The sequence below is a fragment of the Pristiophorus japonicus genome, chromosome 10, assembly GCF_044704955.1.
Source record: "Pristiophorus japonicus isolate sPriJap1 chromosome 10, sPriJap1.hap1, whole genome shotgun sequence".
In the NCBI taxonomy this organism is placed as follows: domain Eukaryota; kingdom Metazoa; phylum Chordata; class Chondrichthyes; family Pristiophoridae; genus Pristiophorus; species Pristiophorus japonicus.
Window position 1 is genome coordinate 24,604,060 of NC_091986.1, and position 22,779 is coordinate 24,626,838.

Below are 22,779 nucleotides of genomic sequence, written 5' to 3' on the forward strand. Positions count from 1 at the left end.
GGGCGGAGGCGGGCAATGTTACGGAGGTGGAAAAAGGCGGTTTTAGTTATGCGGCGGATACGTGGTCGGAAGCTCATTTCAGGGTCAAATATGTCGCCTAGGTTGCGAACAGTATGGTTTAGCCTCAGATGGATGCTAGGGAGAGGGATGGAGTCAGTGGCTAGGGAACACAGTTTGTGGCGGGGACCAAAGACAATGACTTCGGTCTTCCCAATATTTAACTGGAGAAAATTTCTATTCTTTCAGTATTGGATGTCAGACAAGCAGTCTGACAACTTAGAGATCATGGAGGGTTGAGAGAAGAGGAGAGGTAGAGCTGGGTGTCGTCAGCGTACATGCGGAAACTGACTCCGTGTTTTCGGATGATATCGCCAAGGGGCGACATACAGATGAGAAACAGGAGGGAGCCAAAGATAGATCCTTGGGGGACACCAGAGGCAACGATGTGGGAGTGGGAAGAGAAGCGTTGCAGGAGATTTTCTGGCTACGATTAGATAGATAAGAATGGAACCAGGCGAGTGCACTCCCACCCAGCTGGATGGTGATGGAGAAGCGTTGGAGGAGGATGGAGTGGTCAACTGTGTCAAAGGCTACAGACAGGTCCAGGAGGACGAGGAGTGATAGCTTACCTTTGTCACAGTCATTTATGACATTGATGAGAGCCGTTTCAGTACTGTGACAGGGGCGAAAACCAGATTGAAGGGATTCAAACATGGAGTTCCGGGAAAGATGGGCACGGATTTGGGAGGCAACAACATGTTCAAGGACTTGACTTACAGCCACTTACATGCTTTACTTGCTAAAATGTTATGCTTAGTATTTGTCAAGAGCAGATAAAAAGCAGAAAAAGTAAAAGATAAAAATGCAATGGCAGCTCTATTTAATTCTAGATGAAGCTGGTATTGTTAAATTTAACTCTGCGCTACTCCTATTTAATTTCCTGTGGACAGCTCAGGCAGAAAGCAACTCATCTTATGAAAAATATCAAATTACAATTAGTTTTGAAGAGATTTGTTTCTGCGAGTGAAAATCGATAATTAGAAAGATGCACATTTTGACTCTGATGGCAACTACTTATTATTTTTTCAAAATCAGAAAAAAGATGTGAAAATATCAGATTGGCTGTTGAAATGGTTATCCTTGTTCCTATGCTTTGATCCTTTTAATTGTGCTTTTGTGTTAATCTAAGATGAAGTCTGGCAGTAAAGTCAGCTCAACTTAAGATGTTGTGCTAAATTGGCAATGTTAAGTTTTCCGTTAACCTGGAAAAAGAATTGATGTTTAAAACTTCCTTTGCAATGAAAAATTAATATACTGTGGAGTCAATTTATTTTTTAAGGATGAATGTAGTTGCAGAGAGTAACAATATTATGTGAAATATGACAATGACATCTGATCCATGGCCAATGCGGAGTTGCTATTATTGCAATTCTACTGGGACATTCACCCAGGTTATTGAAAGCATGGTTCACATTTGTGAAGGAAGACAGTATTGAATATAGGTCAAGTTTCAGTTACATAGATACTCGGCAAAATTCAAGGCCAAACCAACATTTCATGGCCATTTGCTCTTTAGAGACCGAAAGCAACAGCAAAGTGTTTGAGGTGCAAACCATGCGGTCTACAAACTTCTGAACAAATCAAACGCAGAAAGCATTTTTTAACGTGTCATCAATCACTATTTGGGATAAAATATTGCAACAAAAAAAGGAACTTTTTCTCTGTAATGAACACAGGGAACATACATTACACATTGCAAATTTGCATATTCCTACAATTTCATTACCAGGCTATTGATTACAGAGAAAAACATGCACTCTTCCATTGGGATTTTCCGGACCAATTCCTATCAAATGATTCGCTTCTTTACCACAAGATGTTAGTTCACTTCTGCCCAGAAATCTACAGTAAGAAATTAACAATAAAATGTTGTGCTACACAGTATTTTTTTTTTAGGTGTTTAACACTGTACAGTTCTGTTGGAAATCACTTCAGGGAATGAGCTTTGGAACACTTCATTATTCAGAGACACTAGAATGCCACCATCCTTTGCAAATACTGACAAAGTATAAATTGTGGACAAGATCCTCACTACACAGATACACATAGAAGCAACTCCAGGGCATGGTTAGCACCATGAGAGGAACATGCTTCCCAAAGCAGCAAGAACCTTACAGCATTCTCATCCAGGACACTGCAGTCAATTTCTGATGAGACAGAAGCAAGACAATTTCAACATCTATATTCTCGAGCCCCGTCAGCCCTCGCAGGTGGACATAAAAAGATCCCACAGCACTATTTTGAAGAAAAGCAGGGGAGTTCTCCTGAGTTTCCTGGCCAATATTTATCCCTCAATCAACATCACCCAAAGCAGATAATCTGGTCATGATCACATTGCTGTTTGTGGGAGCTTGCTGTGCGCAAATTGGCTGCTGTGTTTCCCACATTACAGCAGTGACTACACTCCAAAATATTTCATTGGCTGTAAAGTGCCTTGGGACGTTGAGAGGTCCTGAAAGGTCCTTCTTTCTTTATATCTCTAGTTCCTTAAATCAGAGGAGGAATCAGGCTCCATTACAAATGAACATTTTACGAGAGCATTTTGTGTCTCAAGTCATCGATTGGCGATTAACTGCTTCCTTGCTCTCACAATAGCTATATAATCCTTCTTTACAAATCCCTTTGCCCCACCATATTGTTGCAACATCCTCCTGCTTTACATCCCAACCTGCTCTCTTTGATCCTCTGACTCCTGGTCTCCTGTGCATCTCTACTTGGCTTCACTCCATTACTGGCAGAAGAATGTTCAATGTAATGTCTGTAAGCTTGTAAGGTTTGTAGCTCCACACTGTGGATGTGGACGTATTGTGTACTGCAACTGCAGAGTTAATAATAAACAGAACCAGGCAGATTCCCGGAGGCTTCCGAGAGAGCTGCCTGCCATGTTACGAGCTGTGTGTGCTGTGTTCCGTGAATATATCACATTTGGCGATGAGATGGAATTTTTCGGATGATTTAAAGCTTAAATTTTGTTGGGGAAGGATTCAGCCAGCTGACAGAGAGACTTTGGAAGTTTCTGTCTTTGGAAAAAAGCTACAAAATCCGAGGTAAAATACAGCACATGGTGTGAACAGCTAGAGATTAAAATGGCACCACCCGCAGGTGTAATGGGACATTTGGGGGAATATCGACACAACCAGGAACGTTTTAAAGCATAGGTGGATCAGCTACAAATATATTTCACTGCAAATAACATAATCGAAGTTCCAGACAATGCAGTCCAGAACCGGGCTGTGTTGGAACGTAAGAAAGCGAACTTCTTATCGGAGGCGGGTCCGGCATTGTACGAAACCCTTGTAAATCTGCTTGTGTCTGACGAGCCAAAGGACACAACGCTTAAAGAGATTTTAACGAAGCTGGAGCAGCACTATAACCCCAAACCGTTAGAAATTGCTGAAAGCTATCGTTTTGGGATTCAGAATCAAAAGACTGATGAAATTATCAGTGATTACATCGTAGCATTAAAAAAGCTATCGATGCACTGTAATTTTGGAAACTTTCAACACTGAGCATTACGGGATCATTTTGTTTGTGGGGTGAAAAATGATGCGATCAGAAGGAAGTTATTGACGACGGATGACTTGACTTTTGAGATTGCTTGTCAGACAGCGAGGTCGATGAGCATGGCCAAACAATATTCCCAAGAATTAAATAATAATTACAGTCGTCAGTCAACCGAGGTAAATCATCTGCAGGTTCAAAGTAAAAGATGGTGGGGGCCCAAAGTCGCAGAAACTGGAAATTCTAACAGAGTGTCGAAGTCGTGCTATAGGTGCCTGGGACAACACATTGCTCAAAGTTATCCATACCTGAAGGCAGAGTGTTTCTTCTGCAGAAAGATTGGGCATCTTGCGAAGGCATGCCGACTGAAGGGTAAACCAGCTTTTAAAGCTATGAGTCCAGCGTTCAAAGCTATGAGTAGAAATCCCAAGAGACTACAGAGCATGGAAGAACAAAAGGACGAGGAGATGTTAGAGTTACACGTCATCAGGAGCACGAGGTTAATGGACAGCGATTCGGAAAGCATCAAAATCGACATAGATGTTGCGGAATTCAAGATACCAATGGAAATTGACACGGGTGCATCCGTGAGTGTAGTACTGGAGTCACTATACCTCGACAAATTGGAGAAATCCAAGATAGAGCTGCGAGGCTACTCAGGAGAGAAAATTCCTGTGGTAGGTCGTATCACCGTACCGGTGAAATATAAAGATCAATTTCAGAACTTGCCTCTAATAGTAGTGAAAGGAGACAAGTCTGCCTTACTAGGAAGAAATTGGTTGAGCTCACTGAAGCTCGTTTGGAGTAAGATTTTCTGTGTGGAAGCGAGATTTTCATCAATGGATGAGGTTATCAAGAAGTATCCGAAGGTGTTCTGCGAAATGGGCAGTCCGATCCAAGGTTTCAAGGAGAGTGTCAGGGTACAGAAGGACGCTAGATCGGTTTACTACAAGCCACGTTCCGTACCATATGCACTCAAGGAGAAAGTTGAGCAAGAACTCAAAAGACTAGAGACTGAGAACATTATTTGTAAGATAGATCGATGTAATTGGGCTACACCCATTGTTGTTGTACCTAAGTCCGATGGTAAGGTAAGATTGTGTGATGATTATAAAGTAACCGTAAACCAGGTTCTAGAGGGTAATGTCCCCAATACATTGCCGAATATAGAAGATTTGTTCACAACACTGACAGGTGGTCAGATCTTCTCAAAACTGGATCTTATGAATGCCTACTTACAGCTTGAACCAGATGAGGAGTCCAAGTCATGTTTGACTATAAATACTCATCTAGGCCTATATGAATTTAATAGTCTACCGCTTGGAGTGTCTTCCACCCCTGCCATATTCCAAGGAGTGATGAACCAGATTTTGTAAGGTATTGAAGGGGTAGTATGTTATTTGGATGACATACTAATTTCAGCACCAAATAGGCAAATTCATAACATATTGAATGAAGTCCTCAAATGGCTAGAGAAGCACAGAGTACGAGTGTCTGCTCCCAAGTGTGAATTATTTAAAAACTTAGTGGAGTACTTAGGGTACAGAGTAGACAATGATGGTTTACATCCAACCATGGAAAAATTGGATGCAATCAGAAATGCACCCACTCCCAGGAATGTCACTGATCTTCGTTCATTCTTGGGTCTTTTGAACTATAATGGAAAGTTCCTACCAAATTTGGCTACAGTATTACATTCACTGAATGAACTTTGGAAAAAACAGGTCCATTGGAAGTGGTCAAAAGAATGCGATACAGCATTCAAGAAGTGTAAAAGTAAATTGGTAGAGAGCATCATGTTAGTTCACTATGACATATCTTAGGAGATTAAACATAGAAACATAGAAATTAGGTGCAGGAGTTGGCCATTCGGCCCTTCTAGCCTGCACCGCCATTCAATGAGTTCATGGCTGAACATGCAACTTCAGTACCCCATTCCTGCTTTCTCGCCATACCCCTTGATCCCCCTAGTAGTAAGGACTTCATCTAACTCCTTTTTGAATATATTTAGTGAATTGGCCTCAACAACTTTCTATGGTAGAGAATTCCACAGGTTCACCACTCTCTGGGTGAAGAAGTTTCTCCTCATCTCAGTCCTAAATGGCTTACCCCTTATCCTTAGACTGTGACCCCTGGTTCTGGACTTCCCCAACATTGGGAACATTCTTCCTGCATCTAACCTGTCTAAACCCATCAGAATTTTAAACGTTTCTATGAAGTCCTCTCTCATTCTTCTGAACTCCAGTGAATACAAGCCCAGTTGATCCACTCTTTCTTGATAGGTCAGTCCCGCCATCCCGGGAATCAGTCTGGTGAACCTTCGCTGCACTCCCTCAATAGCAAGAATGTCCTTCCTCAGGTTAGGAGACCAAAACTGTACACAATACTCCAGGTGTGGCCTCACCAAGGCCGTGTACAACTGTAGCAACACCTCCCTGCCCCTGTACTCAAATCCCCTCGCTATGAAGGCCAACATGCCATTTGCTTTCTTAACCGCCTGCTGTATCTGCATGCCAACCTTCAATGACTGATGTACCATGACACCCAGGTCTCGTTGCACCTCCCCTTTTCCTAATCTGTCACCATTCAGATAATAGTCTGTCTCTCTGTTTTTACCACCAAAGTGGATAACCTCACATTTATCCACATTATACTTCATCTGCCATGCACTTGCCCACTCACCTAACCTATCCAAGTCGCTCTGCAGCCTAATAGCATCCTCCTCGCAGCTCACACTGCCACCCAACTTAGTGTCATCCGCAAATTTGGAGATTCTACATTTAATCCCCTCGTCTAAATCATTAATGTACAGTGTAAACAGCTGGGGCCCCAGCACAGAACCTTGTGGTACCCCACTAGTCACTGCCTGCCATTCTGAAAAGTACCCATTTACTCCTACTCTTTGCTTCCTGTCTGACAACCAGTTCTCAATCCATGTCAGCACACTACCCCCAATCCCATGTGCTTTAACTTTGCACATTAATCTCTTGTGTGGGACCTTGTCGAAAGCCTTCTGAAAGTCCAAATATACCACATCAACTGGTTCTCCCTTGTCCACTCTACTGGAAACATCCTCAAAAAATTCCAGAAGATTTGTCAAGCATGATTTCCCTTTCACAAATCCATGCTGACTTGGACCTATCATGTCACCTCTTTCCAAATGCGCTGCTATGACATCCTTAATAATTGATTCCATCATTTTACCCACTACCGATGTCAGGCTGACCGGTCTATAATTCCCTGTTTTCTCTCTTCCTCCTTTTTTTTTTTTAAAAAGTGGGGTTACATTGGCTACCCTCCACTCGATAGGAACTGATCCAGATTCAATGGAATGTTGGAAAATGACTGTCAATGCATCCGCTATTTCCAAGGCCACCTCTTTAAGTACTCTGGGATGCAGTCCATCAGGCCCTGGGGATTTATCGGCGTTCAATCCCATCAATTTCCCCAACACAATTTCCCGACTAATAAAGATTTCCCTCAGTTCCTCCTCCTTACTAGACCCTCTGACCCCTTTTATATCTGGAAGGTTGTTTGTGTCCTCCTTAGTGAATACCGAACCAAAGTACTTGTTCAATTGGTCCGCCATTTCTTTGTTCCCCGTTATGACTTCCCCTGATTCTGACTGCAGGGGACCTACGTTTGTTTTTACTAACCTTTTTCTCTTTACATATCTATAGAAACTTTTGCAATCCGTCTTAATATTCCCTGCAAGCTTCTTCTCGTACTTCATTTTCCCTTCCCTAATCAAACCCTTTGTCCTCCTCTGCTGAGTTCTAAGCTAGCATGTGATGCCTCTCCATATGGAGTTGGGGCAGTGATCTCTCATGTATCACGTAGTGGGAAGGAGAAACCAATTGCTTTTGCTTCACGCACTCTCAGTGCCAGTGAGAGTAATTATGCGCAAATTGAAAGGGAAGCTTTGGCATTAATTTTTGGGGTCAAGAAGTTTCACAAATACTTGTATGGTCGTAAGTTTACCATCGTTACGTACCATAAGCCCCTAACAACAATCCTCCATCCAAAGTCCACAGTTCCAACATTAGCTGCAGCCCGAATGCAGAGATGGGCTTTGATTTTGTCAGCATATACATTTGATATTGAATACAGACGATCAGCTGATCACAGTAATGCTGATGCAATGTCTAGATTGCCTTCCCCATCACAAGTTACATCCGATAGGGAAGAAGTGTTTTATTTTTCATACATTGGTGAACTACCAGTCACAGCTGAAGAGATTGGTAGAGCAACCAAACGTGACCCAGTGATGTCAAAGCTGTATGAGTATATTGCAAATGGATAGCCAAACCAGGTAACAGACAAAGATACACATCCATTTTCCATTCGTAGGAATAAGTTATCAGTAGATAAAGATTGTATCATGTGGGGTGCAAGAGTGGTTATACCAAATAAATTCAGGTCCAAATTATTAGGAGACCTCCATGACCAGCACCTGGGAATGTGCTTGACCAAGAGTTTTGCACGCAGTTATTTATGGTGGTCAGGTTTTGATAAAGATATAGAGTACATTGTGAGTCAGTGTACTACATGTCAATCGGTAAGCAAGCAACCACCACCAGTACCATTGCAGCCATGGAAATGGCCTCCCAGGGTGTGGCAAAGGCTACATATTGATTTTGCTGAGTTCGAAGGGCACCAATTGTTCATTGTGATTGATAGCCATTCGAAATGGGTTGAGGTGTTTCCAATGTGGAAAATAACAACAAGTAAAACATTGGACATTTTACGAAAATTATTTTCTTCATTTGGCCTCCTTGAAGAAATTGTTTCGGATAATGGACCACAATTTCGTTCAGAAGAATTTGCACAATTCACGGGCAAAAATGGTGTGAAACATACCAGGGTTCCACCATACCATCCTGCTTCGAATGGTGCAGCAGAGCGCACTGTACAAATTGTAAAATGTGCCCTCATAAAACAAATGCTAGATCCAAATCCAAAGAAATGACAGTTGTCATTGGATCACAAATTGGCTAATTTTTTGATTACATATCGTAATACTCCTCACACAACTACTGGTAGAACACCAGCTGAGTTGTTTCTCAAACGACAGCCACGAACCAGATTCTCGTTGTTAAAGCCAAATTTGGCACAGTCCGTCGAAGGAGAATCATGATAGAGGTAGAGTAAAAGAGAGAAGTGTGAAATTAAACCAGAAGGTGAGAGTGAATAACCATCACCATAAATGGTTAAAGTGGTTACTAGGAAGAGTGGTGAAGATGTGTGGTCCTCGCACATATTTGGTAAAGATGTTTGATAATGGACAGATTAGGTTTGTTCATATTGATCATATTTTACCTACAGACATGGAAGGAGTTGAAGGTGGGGATGATTCAATTATTTCTGACTCATCAGATAGTTTTGATATACCAGTAGCAAATCCTAAATCCAATGTACTGGAAACAAATCCAGGAGAGAATCAGAATGAAAGTCTGAGTCCGAGTCTGGAAAACAAAGAGCCTGAAGTTAGAGTGAGTTCAAATGAAAATCAAGGAAATTTCGTGGAGGAAAACGTTCCTCAGGATGAGCCTCGAATGAGTGTGAAATCGACACCAGGTTTGGAAGGTTCTGTTCGCGAGCGAAGGTACTCTCTTCGAAACAGAAAACAAGTGGTAAAGTTAAATTTGTAAATATGTAAAAAAAATAAGTTTACAACCTGTGTTATGTATAAACATGAAAGTTTTATATGATGTTTGTTATAATAACTTCTTCATTAAAGGAGGGAGAAGTGTAATGTCTGTAAGCTTGTAATGTTTTTAGCTCCACACTGTGGACGTATTGTGTACTGCAACTGCAGAGTTAATAATAAACAGAACCAGGCAGATTCCGGAGGCTTCCGAGAGAGTTGCCCGCCATGTTAGGAACTGTGTGTGCTGCACTCTGTGACTATATCACATTCAGCAACATCTACCCTACTTTCTTGAACTCTTGCTGTAAACTCCACCTCCTTGCAACTTCTCTTCTTGCAGTTAAAGGTCCCCTCAAAACCTCCATGTATGAGTTATCTATCTCAACTCTTCCATCTATGTTCCAGGAGCATTGCTAAGAGCCAATATTGGGATTCGAGGCACATGCAGCCCACAACTTGGAAAACCATGGGCTGAACGAGATCGATTGCCAGATGTGCATCTCTAACAGGCACGATCTGTGCTTGGACCGTGCAATTGGAAAATCTATCCTTAGATGGCTACTTAGATAGATTTTGGGTGCATCTACGCAGATTTCTGGTTAGCCTGGATTCTCAGTGTGTACTCGGGGCATGAATCTTTGTATTAAGAGTGCTAAGTGATAAAATCTAAGATAAAGTGTTTATGCCAGAGGTAGCTGTTCCACCTCAACAATGACTCTTAGCACATTTAACATCATAACAATAATACAATTCACAATTACAAGTAAAATGGAGCTGTCTTTTAACATGCTCTAGTGGTTTCTTCATTGAATTGGTTCACAATCAAACAATAACTGAAAATAAGCATTTATAAAATTGGGTAGTGCAATGTGGGTGTTCTCTCATAGTTAAGATTAAAAGACAGAGGGCAAAATTGCCCCGTGCCCCGCTTGGAGGCGGTAACCTTCCAGAGCCGGGACATTCATCATCCAGCCTGGAAGTTCCTTCCCCGGCGTGGAATTCGGCCCTTCCACCCCTCAACGGGGGCGGAGTGCTAGCGCCAGCCCAGCGCCCCGCCGGCAATGTCAGCACCACACAGATACTCTGCGTAGCGCTGATGGGGCAGAACGTCCCCCCCTTAAATTAAAGAGGCGAACCACTGCACGCTATGTTGTCCTTTGGCGGCCGCCACTGGGCCACCAAGGATGTCGTCGACCAAGGCCAACAGCCCGGCACCCATAACTTAGTGCCGGGCTGCAGGATGGCGGCCTGGTCGAGGCGAGGGCCGCCATTGTCGGGCCGACAGAAGAGTCGGCCGGCAGAGAAATATGGCAGCCCACGGCGCAAACGGCCTCCCGCTTTCCGGAGCGCCGAGGAGGCGACTGTCCGCCAGCTTCTCGACGTGCGAAGCTGGCGCTGACGTCGGCCGGCACCAGCCTCAAGTCCCAAGGGTCAATTTCCCCCCCGCTGGGCACAAAGGGATCAGTGTGGGGCGGAGAGGGATCGGCACACACGGCGATGACATCGTCGCCATGCGTGTGCCAGCCTGGGGCGCAAATCACGGGGCGCGTGTCAACGATACAACACTCCTCAAACCCCCCAGGACATTTTCCACAGAGGCGCTATCAAACCCTTCCCCCAGGTGCTAATGGGGCTATAAAAAAAAAAAGGGCAATTTCGCCCCCATATTGTTCAGGCCAAAATAGGGAGGTTTTACTTTGCATCTGACCTACGCTATACCTGATTTGGGGATGGCTGGATGAGGACACTGAATGACAAAATAACTTCCGTATGATCTTCACCTTGACTCGTACTGAAAATATAAATTAAAGATAAGAAGCACTTCCGTGCCCATCTTTAGAAAGTTACCTGCATTTGTTCGGTACTGCTGTTGATCAGATGTGTGACCCTGTGAGTAATAGGATGGATAACCACTGGAATGCAAGTAGGAAGCAGGGGTAGGGCCCCTTCTGCATTCTCTAATGCTGGCAAATGTCTGCGAATGCGGCATACTTCTCAATGGTGGAGAGCACCGGGTGAGTCTTGGCTGTGGAGGAAGTTGATCGAATTCCTCTTCATCCTCCAGACTGTAGCAGTCGTACTCCTGGTCGCTGCCTGTCCCTCGCTTTACCGAATATAACGATGTACTCGAGCTCCGTTGAGAGATAGTTGTCGAAGTGGAAGCATAATCTTGTCGTAGACCTAGCGATCAGGAAAGAAATGCACAAAGAGAATTAGGAAGCAATTTGCTACAGCGAGCAGAAGCTCCCAATTAATAAAATGTGAACAGACTGCTCACTGTATGATCGGAGAAAATGCACATCATTCAGTCCATAACTTAACTCGGGTGTCAGCCATGGCTCAGTTGATAGCACTCTGGTGGGGGTTCAAATACCGTTAGAGATTTGAGCACAAAATCGAGGCTGGCACTCCCAGGCCTGTATTGAGGGAGTGCTGCACTGTCAGAGGTGCTGTCTTTCACATGAGACATTAAACTGAGACCCTGTCTGCCCCCTCAGGTGGATGCAAAATATCCCAAGGCACTGTTTCGAAGAAGAGTTCTCCCCCGGTGTCCTGGTCAATACTGATCCCTCAACCAACATCAGTAAAAAAAACAGATTATCTGGCCATTATCATATTGCTGTTTGTGGGACTTTGCTGTGCGCAAATTTGGCTGCCGTGTTTCCTAGATTACAACAGTGACTACACTTCAAAAGTACTGGCTGTAAAGTATGTTGGGACGTCCTGAGGGTTGTGAAAGGCACTTCTTAACAAAGTCTGATACACATGAGATAACTTTAAAAGTGCATAATTATAAAATAGCCCTTTTAAGATTGAATTTCCTGGCTGATTAAATCGGTGTTGTAAGTAATGACTTTTTGTGTTTGGGCTTCTTTTAAGAAAGAGAGAGAATCAGACTGTATTTCTGAGGCAAATAACGGACCCTTGTGGGCAGAGAGTGACTTGTCAATATACATTATCCCGGTGAACAACCTGGGAAAACCCACCCATCCAAAATTAAAATCTAGTTTAAGATCAATTTTTCTCTCCAGCCAATAACTGATCTTAGAGAGAGAGGTCTATTCTGACAAGGTCCAAAATTATGAGATAATCCCCACAGGATTACTTTGAACAGAGATAAGCAGTCTCAGAAGCAGAAATCTGATAGGTCACGGCATTGGATCTACCGAGCACTTATGAAACATACTGGATAAAATTGCAAATAGCTGTTCGGAGACCTTGGGGGGAATGTAAGATGAAATGTAGCATTAGTTCTGCAGACATTCACTTACAGGCTTGGTAGCACAGTATGCTTTAATAAGGCCATCTGACAAAAAAGCTACCACAGTCTACTCCTTTTAATTCAAAATCATGCTTTACATGATCGAATTGAAATAGCCAGTAATTTGAATTAAGCAATGTAAACAATTCAATTAAGTGCTAAAATAAATTAAATCATCAGATAATTTGAATTGTGATTTTGAATTAAGAGTAGACTGTATATCACAACTGCTTAATTAAATGAAAATTAGCAAACACTATTCTAATTGTTTCAGCAGTGTTAGCTCAAGCTGCAATCACCACTTTGGGTCAATTGCTTTTTCCAGTGTTCTAGCCAAAAGAACAAGTTGTTTTTTTTTATACAAGAACCACCGGGTGGAACACTGCAGAGACCATGCTGAGGAATGATCTTCTCACTCCTACATACAGCAATTTGAAATATGCCTTGAAAAAATAAACAATTAGTAGTCCAAATAATTCAGAGCTTAATCTGGCAGAGTTCAGCCAGAGAAGTTTAAGACTAAGAGCGGTGGAGAATATTAGATACTCTCCAGCATACTCCTCGGTGAGCTTTATTGAATGAGTAATGCGGGAGAAATCCATTATTGTTCTTCATCCATGGCCTGACCTGTGTAATGGGGTCAAAGTACAACTATTTTGTTGTAATCAGAAAATCAAGTACCCTCTGATTAAAGGGGCAGGCACACTCCAAAACACTTTTCAAGTGCCCCCTTGTTTTTTTTTTGAGGGCACTAAAAACACAAATTATACAAGTGCCCCCTGGCTAAAAGGAGGTGGGGGCACTAAAGCCGGCACAATAAGCAAATAAAACTTTGGACATTAAGATCAAATTAAAATTTGCTTGCCTGGGGTGATGATGCTCCAGTCCCTCCAGCACACACCTCTCGTGGCAGGCCGCGAGCGTACCGGTGGACACCGCGTATTCAATCTCCAGGGACAGCCTGGCTCGGATGTAATCACGGAAAAGAGGCAGGCAGTCGGGCTGAATGATCCCCTCGACCGCCCGCTGCCTGGACTGGCTGATGGCCCCCTTGGCCATGCCCAGGAGCAGTCCTACGAGGAGGCCTTCCGACCTGCCCGCTCCCTTCCATACAGGGTGCCCAAAGATCAGGAGTTTGGGACTGAAGTGCAACCAGAATTTGAGGAGCAGCCCCTTCAAATAATGGAACAGGGTCTGCAACCTTGCACATTAAATAAAAACATGGAACATGGACTGTTCCAGACCACAGAAAGTGCAGGCGGCCCGGGAGCCCATGAACCGACATAAAAACTTATTGCACGGGACTGCTCCGTGCAACACCCTCCAGGCCAAGTCCCCAATAAATAGAGGGAGGACTCCCGCGTAGAGTGCACTCCATTGGGGAACCTCGTCTCCGCCGGACGGCAAGATGGTGCGCCATGGCGTGTCCGGACGGCAGACGAGGATGGCAAGTTGGAGAGTGTGCAGGAGCAGCCCGTACAGGAAATCCCTCTGCGCAGAACTGAAAGGCAGGGAGGGGATTTCCCCGAGGAGGCTCAAGTTGTGAGGCGCCGGCTCCCGAGGGAGGTTTCGGGGCTTGGCGCTGATGAGGGATTCCATCCGGACGGGGGTCAGTTCGGACGGGATCTCCCCACGTGCTTGAGCCTCCTCGACACACCTAATGGAGTCAGGGCCCAGCGCTGTTTTTAGCGACTCGATAGCATCGGCCGCGCGCTGGACGTCGGCCCAGTTTAGGCGCCGTGCCAGCACGTCTGGCGCCATCCAGCCCGCTCCTCCACCATCCAGTAGGTCCCTGACCCTGGTCGCCAGCCACAGCCCTCTGGTCCACCTGCCACCTAAAACCACGGTCGTGGAGGTACGGATTCCTGAGCAGCGGCTCCTGCAGGATAGGGGAGAGCTGCGCTTGGTGGCGACTCTATTCCAGACTCTGATGAGCTCCTGGTAAAAGACGGGCAGCCCCTGCATGGCGGTCCTGACACACCCCCCAGGCTCACAAACAGAGCTGCGTGTCATAATTGAGGCTGTACTGCTGGCGGAAGAAATACGTCACCAGCGCACACCACCCAGGAGGGGGGCTCATCGTAGAGGTATCTCTGCAGGGTCTGAAGACGGAAAGTCGCTAGTGGGAGACTCAAGACTGCAGCAGAGACTCAGTGCTTCCTGTTGTTCCAGAAGAAGTCCACCAGCTTCTTCTGTATCTTGGCGACAAACGCAGGGGGAGGGGTCAATTTGACCAGCGAGTAAAAGCATAGTGGCCACCAGCTGGTTTACGACTAGCGCTCGACCACTGTAGTACAGCACTCGGAGCAGTCCTGTCCAGCGCTCTAGGTGAGCAGCGACTTTGGCCTCCAGCTCCTGCCAGTTCGCTGGCCAGGCTTCCTCATCGGGGCTAAGGTAGACTCCCAGATAGAGGAGATGGGTTGTGCTCCAGGCAAAAAGCCTGAGCTCCTCCGGCAGGGAGTCCACCAGTCACTGACCTACCAGGAGTCTGGAACGTTTCTCCCAGTTGATCCTGGCGGAGGATGCGGCCGAGTAAATCTCCTGGCACTCATGCATCCTCCGCAGGTGAACAGGATCCTCGACCATGAGGAGCACGTCATCGGCGAAAGCCGAGAGGACGAACTCCACGCCCGGCCCTTGCAGAGCCAGTCCTGTTAACCTCTTCCACAAGATGCGCAGGAAAGGCTCCACGCAGATGGCATATAACTGGCCGGACATGGGGCATCCCTGGTGCACCCCTCTCCCAAAGCGAAGGGGCACCGTCAAAGACCCGTTAACCTTAATCAGACACTCCGCGGCTGCGTACAAAAGTCAGATCCGAGCGATGAAATTCGTCCCGAACCCGAAAGCGCGCAAAGTTCCGAACAGATACTTGTGAGCCATCCTGTCGAACGCCTTCTCCTGGTCTAGGGAAAGGAAGACAACCGACAGAACAGCCTCCTGGGAATGGTGGACCAGGTCCCAGACCAGATGGATGTTGTCGTGGTTTGTCCGGCACGGAACCGTGTAGGACTGGTCGGGGTGGATCATGTGGTCCAGCACGGCGCCAAGGCGAGCAGACATCACCCTGGCAAAAATGTTGTAATCCGTGCTGAGGAGGGAGACCGGGCGGCAGTTCTTTAGTAGATGGAGATCGCCCTTCTTAGGCAGCAGGACGATGACTGCCCTGCGCCAAGAGAGGGGCATCTCCCCGGTCGCCAGACTTTCCCCCAGGACCCATGCGCAGTCGCCCCCCCAAGACATCCCAGAACGCCCTGTGGAACTGTACGGTCAACCCATCCAGCCCCGGGGACTTTCCCCTCGAGAGTTGGTCGAGGGCACCAGTCAGCTCCGCCAGGCTTAGCGGAGCGTCCAGATTTTCGGCGTCCTCCGGGCCGACCCTCTCCAAGTCCTCCCACAAAACTCTTATGCGCTTCCTCACTGGACGGATCCGGAGAAAACAGAGCCCCGTAATAGTCTCGGGCCCTGTTACTGATGCCCTCCGGATCTGAGACCAGTGATCCGTCATCGGCCATCAGCGTCAAGAACTGCTTACGGACCCCCCGTCTTCTTTCCAGCGAATAGAAGAGGAAGCCGCAATCCAGGTCCCAGACGAACCGGATCTGTGGCCTCACGAACGCGCCTTGGGATCCAACAAGCTGCAGGTCCTTCAGCGCGGCCTTCTTCGCTTCGTACACCACCCGCAGGGCCTGGTCCTCGACGACTTGACCAAGACAGGATTCCAGGTCGAGCACCTCCTTTTCCAGGTGCCCCACCCTGGCCGCCCGCCTTTTGGTCGACCCCTTCGCCTACTCTTGACAGAAGAGATGCCCAATCCCACCATAACCTCAAGGAGGGGAAGCCCCCCTGCTTCCTTCTCCATGGGCCCAGAAGCGATGGAACGAGTCCTGGAACCACTCGCCCTCCAGCAGCAGGTTGTTAAAGTGCCAGTACGCGAACCCTACCTGCGCACAGAGCAAAGCGAGCTCCGCCCACACCAGGTGGTGGTCCGAGCACGGTGCCTGCCGCATGGAGGCCGCCGGAACGCAGGAGACGTACGCCCGAGACACGTAAAGGCGGTCGATTTTGGACCATCTTCTTCCAGGCCTCCCCCAAGTAAAGGGGCTGGAATCGGGGTGGAGATTTCACCAGACGTCCACCAAGTCGAAGGACCCGACCAGGTCCCTCAACTTCTCAATCGCTGTCATGCACTGCGGGGCACTGGAGCGGTCCCTCGCCTCGAGTGTGCAGTTAAAATCCCCCCCCCCGAGGACAATGCAGTCGCCGACGTCGACAGAGCTTAGAAGAGCGGACACTTCTTCAAAGAAGCGCGTCTGCTGCGGGCCGGGCTGAGGGGCGTACACGTTCACGAGATGGAGCGGCACGTCCCCCAGGTGAATCGTGACATGGAGCAAGCGGCCTGGCACTGGCTCCTCGACCCCCAAGATCTCCGGCTGCAAATGTGGGGCCAGCAAGATAGTCACCCCGCAAGAAGTGGTAGTGAGGTGGCTCATGCGGACCTCTCCTTGCCATTCCAGGAGCCACGTGGCCTCGTCTCCCGGAACGGTGTGGGTTTCTTGCAGGAAGCACACCGCGTATTTCCCCTCTCGTAGGAGCAAAAAATTGTTAAATCTATGGCGGCCTCTCTGCCGCCGTTGATGTTGAGGCTGGCTATGGTTATCTTCATGACAAAAGCATAGTGCAACCTCTAACTTAAACTACTGTGGGAGTGACCGCCAGTCTCTTAGCAACTCAGCGAGGAACATTCTGAGCCGGCGCAGCTCAAGGCTTTCTGGTTTTGTGAAGGCCCCGCCTGCACCCATGGTTTTGACGGTGGCGCGGACAGACCTGATGAGCAGCGCCGGCTCGGACCATTTGTCCAGGGCCAGATGGGCTTGATTGCGGCGACCCTGGCATTTGGCCAAAAAGTCCCGAAGTTCCTTTGCAGGAATGAGGGGGGGGACTCAGCGGCGGGCACGAGGAGATCTATCACCTCACTGGCTATGGATTCTAATGCCTCTCCCGCGCCTACCGCCGGAGTCCCCATCCTCCTCCGGGAGGACGTCATCAGCAGCCGGTCCATCGACCGCACGGGGCATGGCAAATGGCCCGGTTGCACCATCCAGCCCTACCTCTGTCACGATCCCACCCCCAGGATCGTCGGCAGAGGAGACCCCCTGGGCTCTTCTTGGGATGCCGGGTCGGGAAGTGGCAGCGCACGGGGGCCCCCCTCCACCCCAGGCACTGGGGAACACAGAGAAACCGGGCCAAAAAACAGCCCCAGGTCCTCCAAGTCCCCCGGCTCCAATGTGAGGGACGAAGATTGGGGTTCCTCACCCTCCCCGCCACCACTCTCCGGCCCAGCGGGGTGGGGGTTCCTGAAATTCATTACATTTTTTCTTTTGCTTTTTCGGCCAGGTCGAGCAGATCCCGGGGGATGTCAATATTTGGCTGGGCGGGCTCAGATTCGGCCTCTTCGGCCTCACCCGCCTCAGTCCCCGGGACGCTCGACCCGGCAGCGACACATTCTTTTGGTGGCCCCGCGCCCCCCCCACCCCCGCAACAGGCAGGTCTTTTTCCCCATCCCCCGGGAGGCTCAGGCTGGGCAGCCTTGGATGTCTCGCCCTCCTGAGGGACAGGCTCCCCCCGCCTTCGGCGTGCATTGGGAGCGCTGGTGGGGGAAATGGGACACGTGGCGGGCACCAACTCCTCCGCGGAGGTACGTTGTTCCTCCTCCGCTTCCTCGGAGTGGTGCCTCATTTTTTGTTTGGGGGGGGGGGGCGGGGGGGACGTGGAGGAAGGGAAACCTCCATGTCTGACGAGGCTGCCCGCCTCCGGTCCCTCCTCCTGTATTTCATGCCCGCGCCCAACCGCGGGTGGCAAACTCTCCGCTGTAGCGGGTATGGTCAAGGGCTCGAGCACGGGCTCAGGATGGCCAGCGTTCACTGGGCAGCGATGGGGCTGCCCGGCTCGCTGAGGGGACTCGCCCAAAGGTGTTTAGTTTTGCTCCGTGCCTTCCTTCTGACCGGATGCTCTCCCTCCCTCCCACCGGAGGCCGTGATGACATTGGCCTCCGACGATGCCCGCGCATCTGCGGCTCCCGACGCGTGGACGATGACGGGGGAGGAGTGGCGGCGGCACCAGCCTTGGCCGCTTTAGATTTTTTTGTGGCCCTTGGAGGCGGGGCAGTTCTTGCGGACGTGCCGCCCCACCTCCTTACAGGCGTGGGCACCGCACGCCGTCCGACGTCCAGAAGATACGGGTAGGCAGTCCTCTCGTGAACCACGCTAAAGGTTCCAGCCGTGACCTCCTCCCGTGCCAGCTGCATGAAAAGCTGGCGGCGGAAGGTGCAACACGTGACAGAGGCTGGCCTCCCTGAGGCCGAGCGAAATGGGGCTCATCTCCAACCTTACCTCCCCCCAGTTGACGTAGGTGGGGGAGGAGGAGCAGCTCACTGGGAACCAAGGACAGGACGTTGGAGATGACAAGTCTCTGCGCAGTGGCCTCGAGAGGATCCATCGGCAGGAAGGTCCCGCCCACCGTGAGCCCCTTTTCAAGGGCCAGGGACACCGCCCGCTCTGATCCCAGGAAGCACACAGCCTTGCCGGACATTTTGGAGGTGGCGACAATGGCCGAGGGGCTGACTACCCCAGCCATTGCCCTCACGCACTCCTCAATGTTCATGTTGGGGTGAGTGTAGCTCTTAACCCCATGTTTTTTTGTTACTAATGTAAATGGTGGCAGGGTAGCAGGAGGCGCTGTGGCCTTGACGCCACGCCCGCCTAAGTTTTTGCTTGCCCCGCCACTGGTGAAGATGGACTTGCCATCACAGGGTCCCTTTAAGGGCTACACTCACCCCAAAGTCACAGGCCTGAATGGCCTCATTGGTGAGCAGAGGGAGCTCTTGAGGCACACCTCTCTCGTGCTTGTTTTAACAGTAGGGGAGGGGCCTTTTTCCCTCTGCTCTGTTGCCTCTTTTTTAATATATTAAAAAAGAGGAGAAAGAGGCATTGTCCCTGCTAAAGTTACTAACATTTTTTGGCACAATATTTACTTGCTAATATGAGTCATGTTGCATTGTATCCTTAGTTAATAATACACTTACTTTCCTCTTGTAGTCTTGCCATGATCTGGACATCTGTCAAGTCCTGTAGTTTATAACCCATGGAGATGGATTCATCGTCCAGCTCAGAAGTGCTCAGTTCACTATCGATAGATGACTGCGGGCTGAGTGGAAGATTTCTACTTACATAACCTGCAAACACATGGAAACAAAAACAGGTGTAACGATTTTATGGATGACAACATTTTTTTACTAACTTAAAAAAAAAACTCCCAATGTACAAACATTTGGTTCTAAACCCCTTTTTAAAAACTGAGGAAACATCACAATAAAAATGACAGGTTCTACCTGCCAGAGAAACTAGAAAATGGGTAATAATATATCTGATGAAGCCAGCACTAGGCCCAGAGGCACCTGAGGGAAGAACGCCTCCATTGATGCACTATGGATCATGGAGGCTGATTAAAAACACGTGTGTTTTTTTTTCCCCCTCCAGGATCTTTCCGAGTCCGTAAACACCACGAAGGGACAGTTGTTTTTTTCAGTTTTCCGGGTGCTTGCTTTCGTGTAATTTAATGAATTTAAAAGTCACTGCAGGCCTCCTGGCATTAGAGCAGATACGGGTTACCATGACAATGGAGCGACTGATCTCAGCCAGAACAGTGAGCAAAATGGAAAAATGATTTTAAAATGATCCATTCCACACCTTTCTGGCACCTCACAGGCTTGGTCATAGATGAGGGGGCCAAAATTGCCCTCCGCCCCATTTGGGGCAGATAATTTGAATTAACTGAAGATGTAGCGCCCGTAGAGATGGGACGGAGAATGGAGCGATATTTGGGAATTTGTTTTTTGGGAAGCCTCCCGGTGCTCGAGGGTGATTTTGGAGGTGGGAGCGGGAAGGAACAGAATCGGGAGCGGGAAGGAACAAGAGCTGGGAGTGAGGCGGGACAGAGTTGGGAGCGGGGTGGAAGAAGGTGGGTGGTGTCATTTAGCGCTGTGCTCAGCACGTCAGCGCAGCGCTTATGACATCAGCGTGACGCGGACGTGCCGCGTTGAGCAGAGACGTCGCAATGCCCCTCCCCTTCACTTAAAGGGGAGGGACATTGTGAGGCCTCCGTTGCGCCCACTGGGTCACCAGGAAGTGGTTCGGTCAGGCCAGCAGACCAGCACCCAAGAAGGGATGCCGGGCTGCCCGTTAGTGGTACGGCCGATCCAGCAGCCGACTCAGGAGTCGGCCTACAATTAAAACAAAATGGCAGCTGCGCGGTACCCCCTCCCCTTTAAGGGTGGCCACAGAAGCTGTCGCAGGGCAATTCCTCCTGGCGCACTGTTGGAGGCGCGAGCGGGACGGAACAGAGTCGGGAGTGGAGCGGATAGCGGGCGCAGATGACATCAGCGCGACGTATCACAACATCCTTCCCCTTTACTTAAATGGAGGGACACTACAAGGCCTGGTAAGGCCTCCGTAGCGCCCACTGGGCCACCATGGAGGAGTTCGGATGGGCTAGCGGCTCAGCCCCCAAGAGGGGTAGCCGGGCTGCCTGTCGGTGGGCACAGCCGAACCAGCGGCCACCATCTTTTTCACCATTTTTCGACTGACTCAGGAATCGTCCGACAATTAAAACAAAATGGCACCCACGACGATACGCCCTCCCCCTTTAAGGACGGCCGCAGCGCCGAGCCACCGGCAGCACCGGCAATTCCTCCCGCCGGGCGCAAAAGGGGTCTGCGCCGGGCGGTAAAGGGTTGGCGGGCCAGGAAAGACGGGGCGTGGCGGAAACCAGTTTCCGTTATCCCCAGGCGGAAAAGCCTCACCACGGGCCTTAAAAAAGGGGCAATTACAGCCCCATAGTCTTTTTATTAGGTTAAAAATGAAACCCAAGTTTTTGTGCTGGCACAGACCTCTACATATTCATGAGATATTGGCCCGGAATTTTGAGGCCAGCGACGAAGCAAAGACATTCTCCGCAGGCCCTCGTGGTAAGCTGGCAATCTGTGTCCAGAATTTCGGGTTTTCTGACGCGCAATTGAAATTAACGGAAGTTAACAGGGACTCCCAGCGAAGAGCTGCTGTGATGTCAACAAGCTGTTTAAGCAACCAATCAAGACGCAGCCTGTGGAGGAGCAGTAAGTGACAGACCGCAACTTCAGGATTTCCGCGTTAGGCTGCACATGGGCTAAATCCTGAAGTTGCAGTCAGCTTCAAAGGCAAGGGGACCACAAACTTCAAGCCATTACTGTAACCGCGATTAACATTTAAGTCGTTCATTGGACATTCTTCTGCCCTCTATTTCATCAAAAAGCACTTCACGTGTAAAATCGATGGGTTACCACCTGCATTAAAACAGTAGACAAAAAAAATACCATTCAAGCCTGTTGCAACAGTAACTTCTAGCCTTATCTGTTTGAACAAAAAAAAACTGAGAAAACCTTTACGACCTATTAGAAGTTGGTGCAAAAAGCCAAGCAAAAGTTACACTTCAGTTTGGAATCCAATATGATATGGGGAAAAATGTAGATGTGAATAGCAAGGTGAAAGGAAAACCAAAGTAATCATACTGCAAAATTCCACGGGATGAATTTTCAGCTTTGGCGGGGTGGTAAAACTTCTGGTTTGGGTTCATCCGCCCGTTATTACAAGACCCACCCAATTTCCCTTCCTATTTACATCAATTTTACGTCCCTGCCAAAGTCAAAAGCTTTGCCTCATGTCTGTGTGGAGGTAAAATAAAGTTAACATTATTAGCTGTTCTCGACAGAATAGAAGCAGCACGGTTAACAGTCGATACTGAACCTTCTGTTTTGCTCGGACCTGTATAAAACATACAGAAGCGTCCAAGAGCTCATCTTGATTTTTTTTCAGCTTGGCGTGTGGTCATTATTGATAAGATTATTACTGGGTGAATGCAGCTTCACTGCACTGAAGGCAGCATAATGGCTGGCTGACAGACAATGGGAGCCTGCACTGAATCATCTGCTTGCACAGATTTATGTATATGCTTCATGAATTCTGTAGTCACCATCAACAATGTTGTAGACTTGTAGATCAGGAGAAAATCTTTAGTCAGTGTTGTGTCTGGTGCACCTCCTCCCCAATGCCTCCCGACACCTCACAGGAGAAGGAAGGGTTCTGTATTAACCTGCCAAGTTGCCACAAAAGGCCTTTGCTAGCTCAACCGTTCTGGATTGGATTAGCTCTTCAAGTTGCTGGAGACTTTGAATTCACACAGTACATGATTGCAGCTGACAGATTTTGAATCA

At 48.3% G+C, this 22,779-nt stretch overlaps 1 protein-coding gene across 3 annotated transcripts in view; it reads right to left on the minus strand.

Moving 5' to 3' along the window:
• The window catches only part of slain1a (SLAIN motif family, member 1a), a 124,472-nt gene that overhangs the window by 13,576 nt on the left and 88,117 nt on the right, over nucleotides 1-22,779 (minus strand). For 2 of the 3 annotated variants that reach the window (XM_070891375.1, XM_070891374.1), the window contains 2 exons: nucleotides 19,558-19,707; nucleotides 11,060-11,392 (listed from right to left, as the gene is read on the minus strand). In XM_070891375.1, the coding sequence (XP_070747476.1) occupies nucleotides 11,060-11,392; nucleotides 19,558-19,707 (483 nt within the window). Of the gene's footprint in view, nucleotides 1-11,059; nucleotides 11,393-19,557; nucleotides 19,708-22,779 lie in introns of those variants that run through there. The other variant, XM_070891376.1, reaches the window with a different exon arrangement.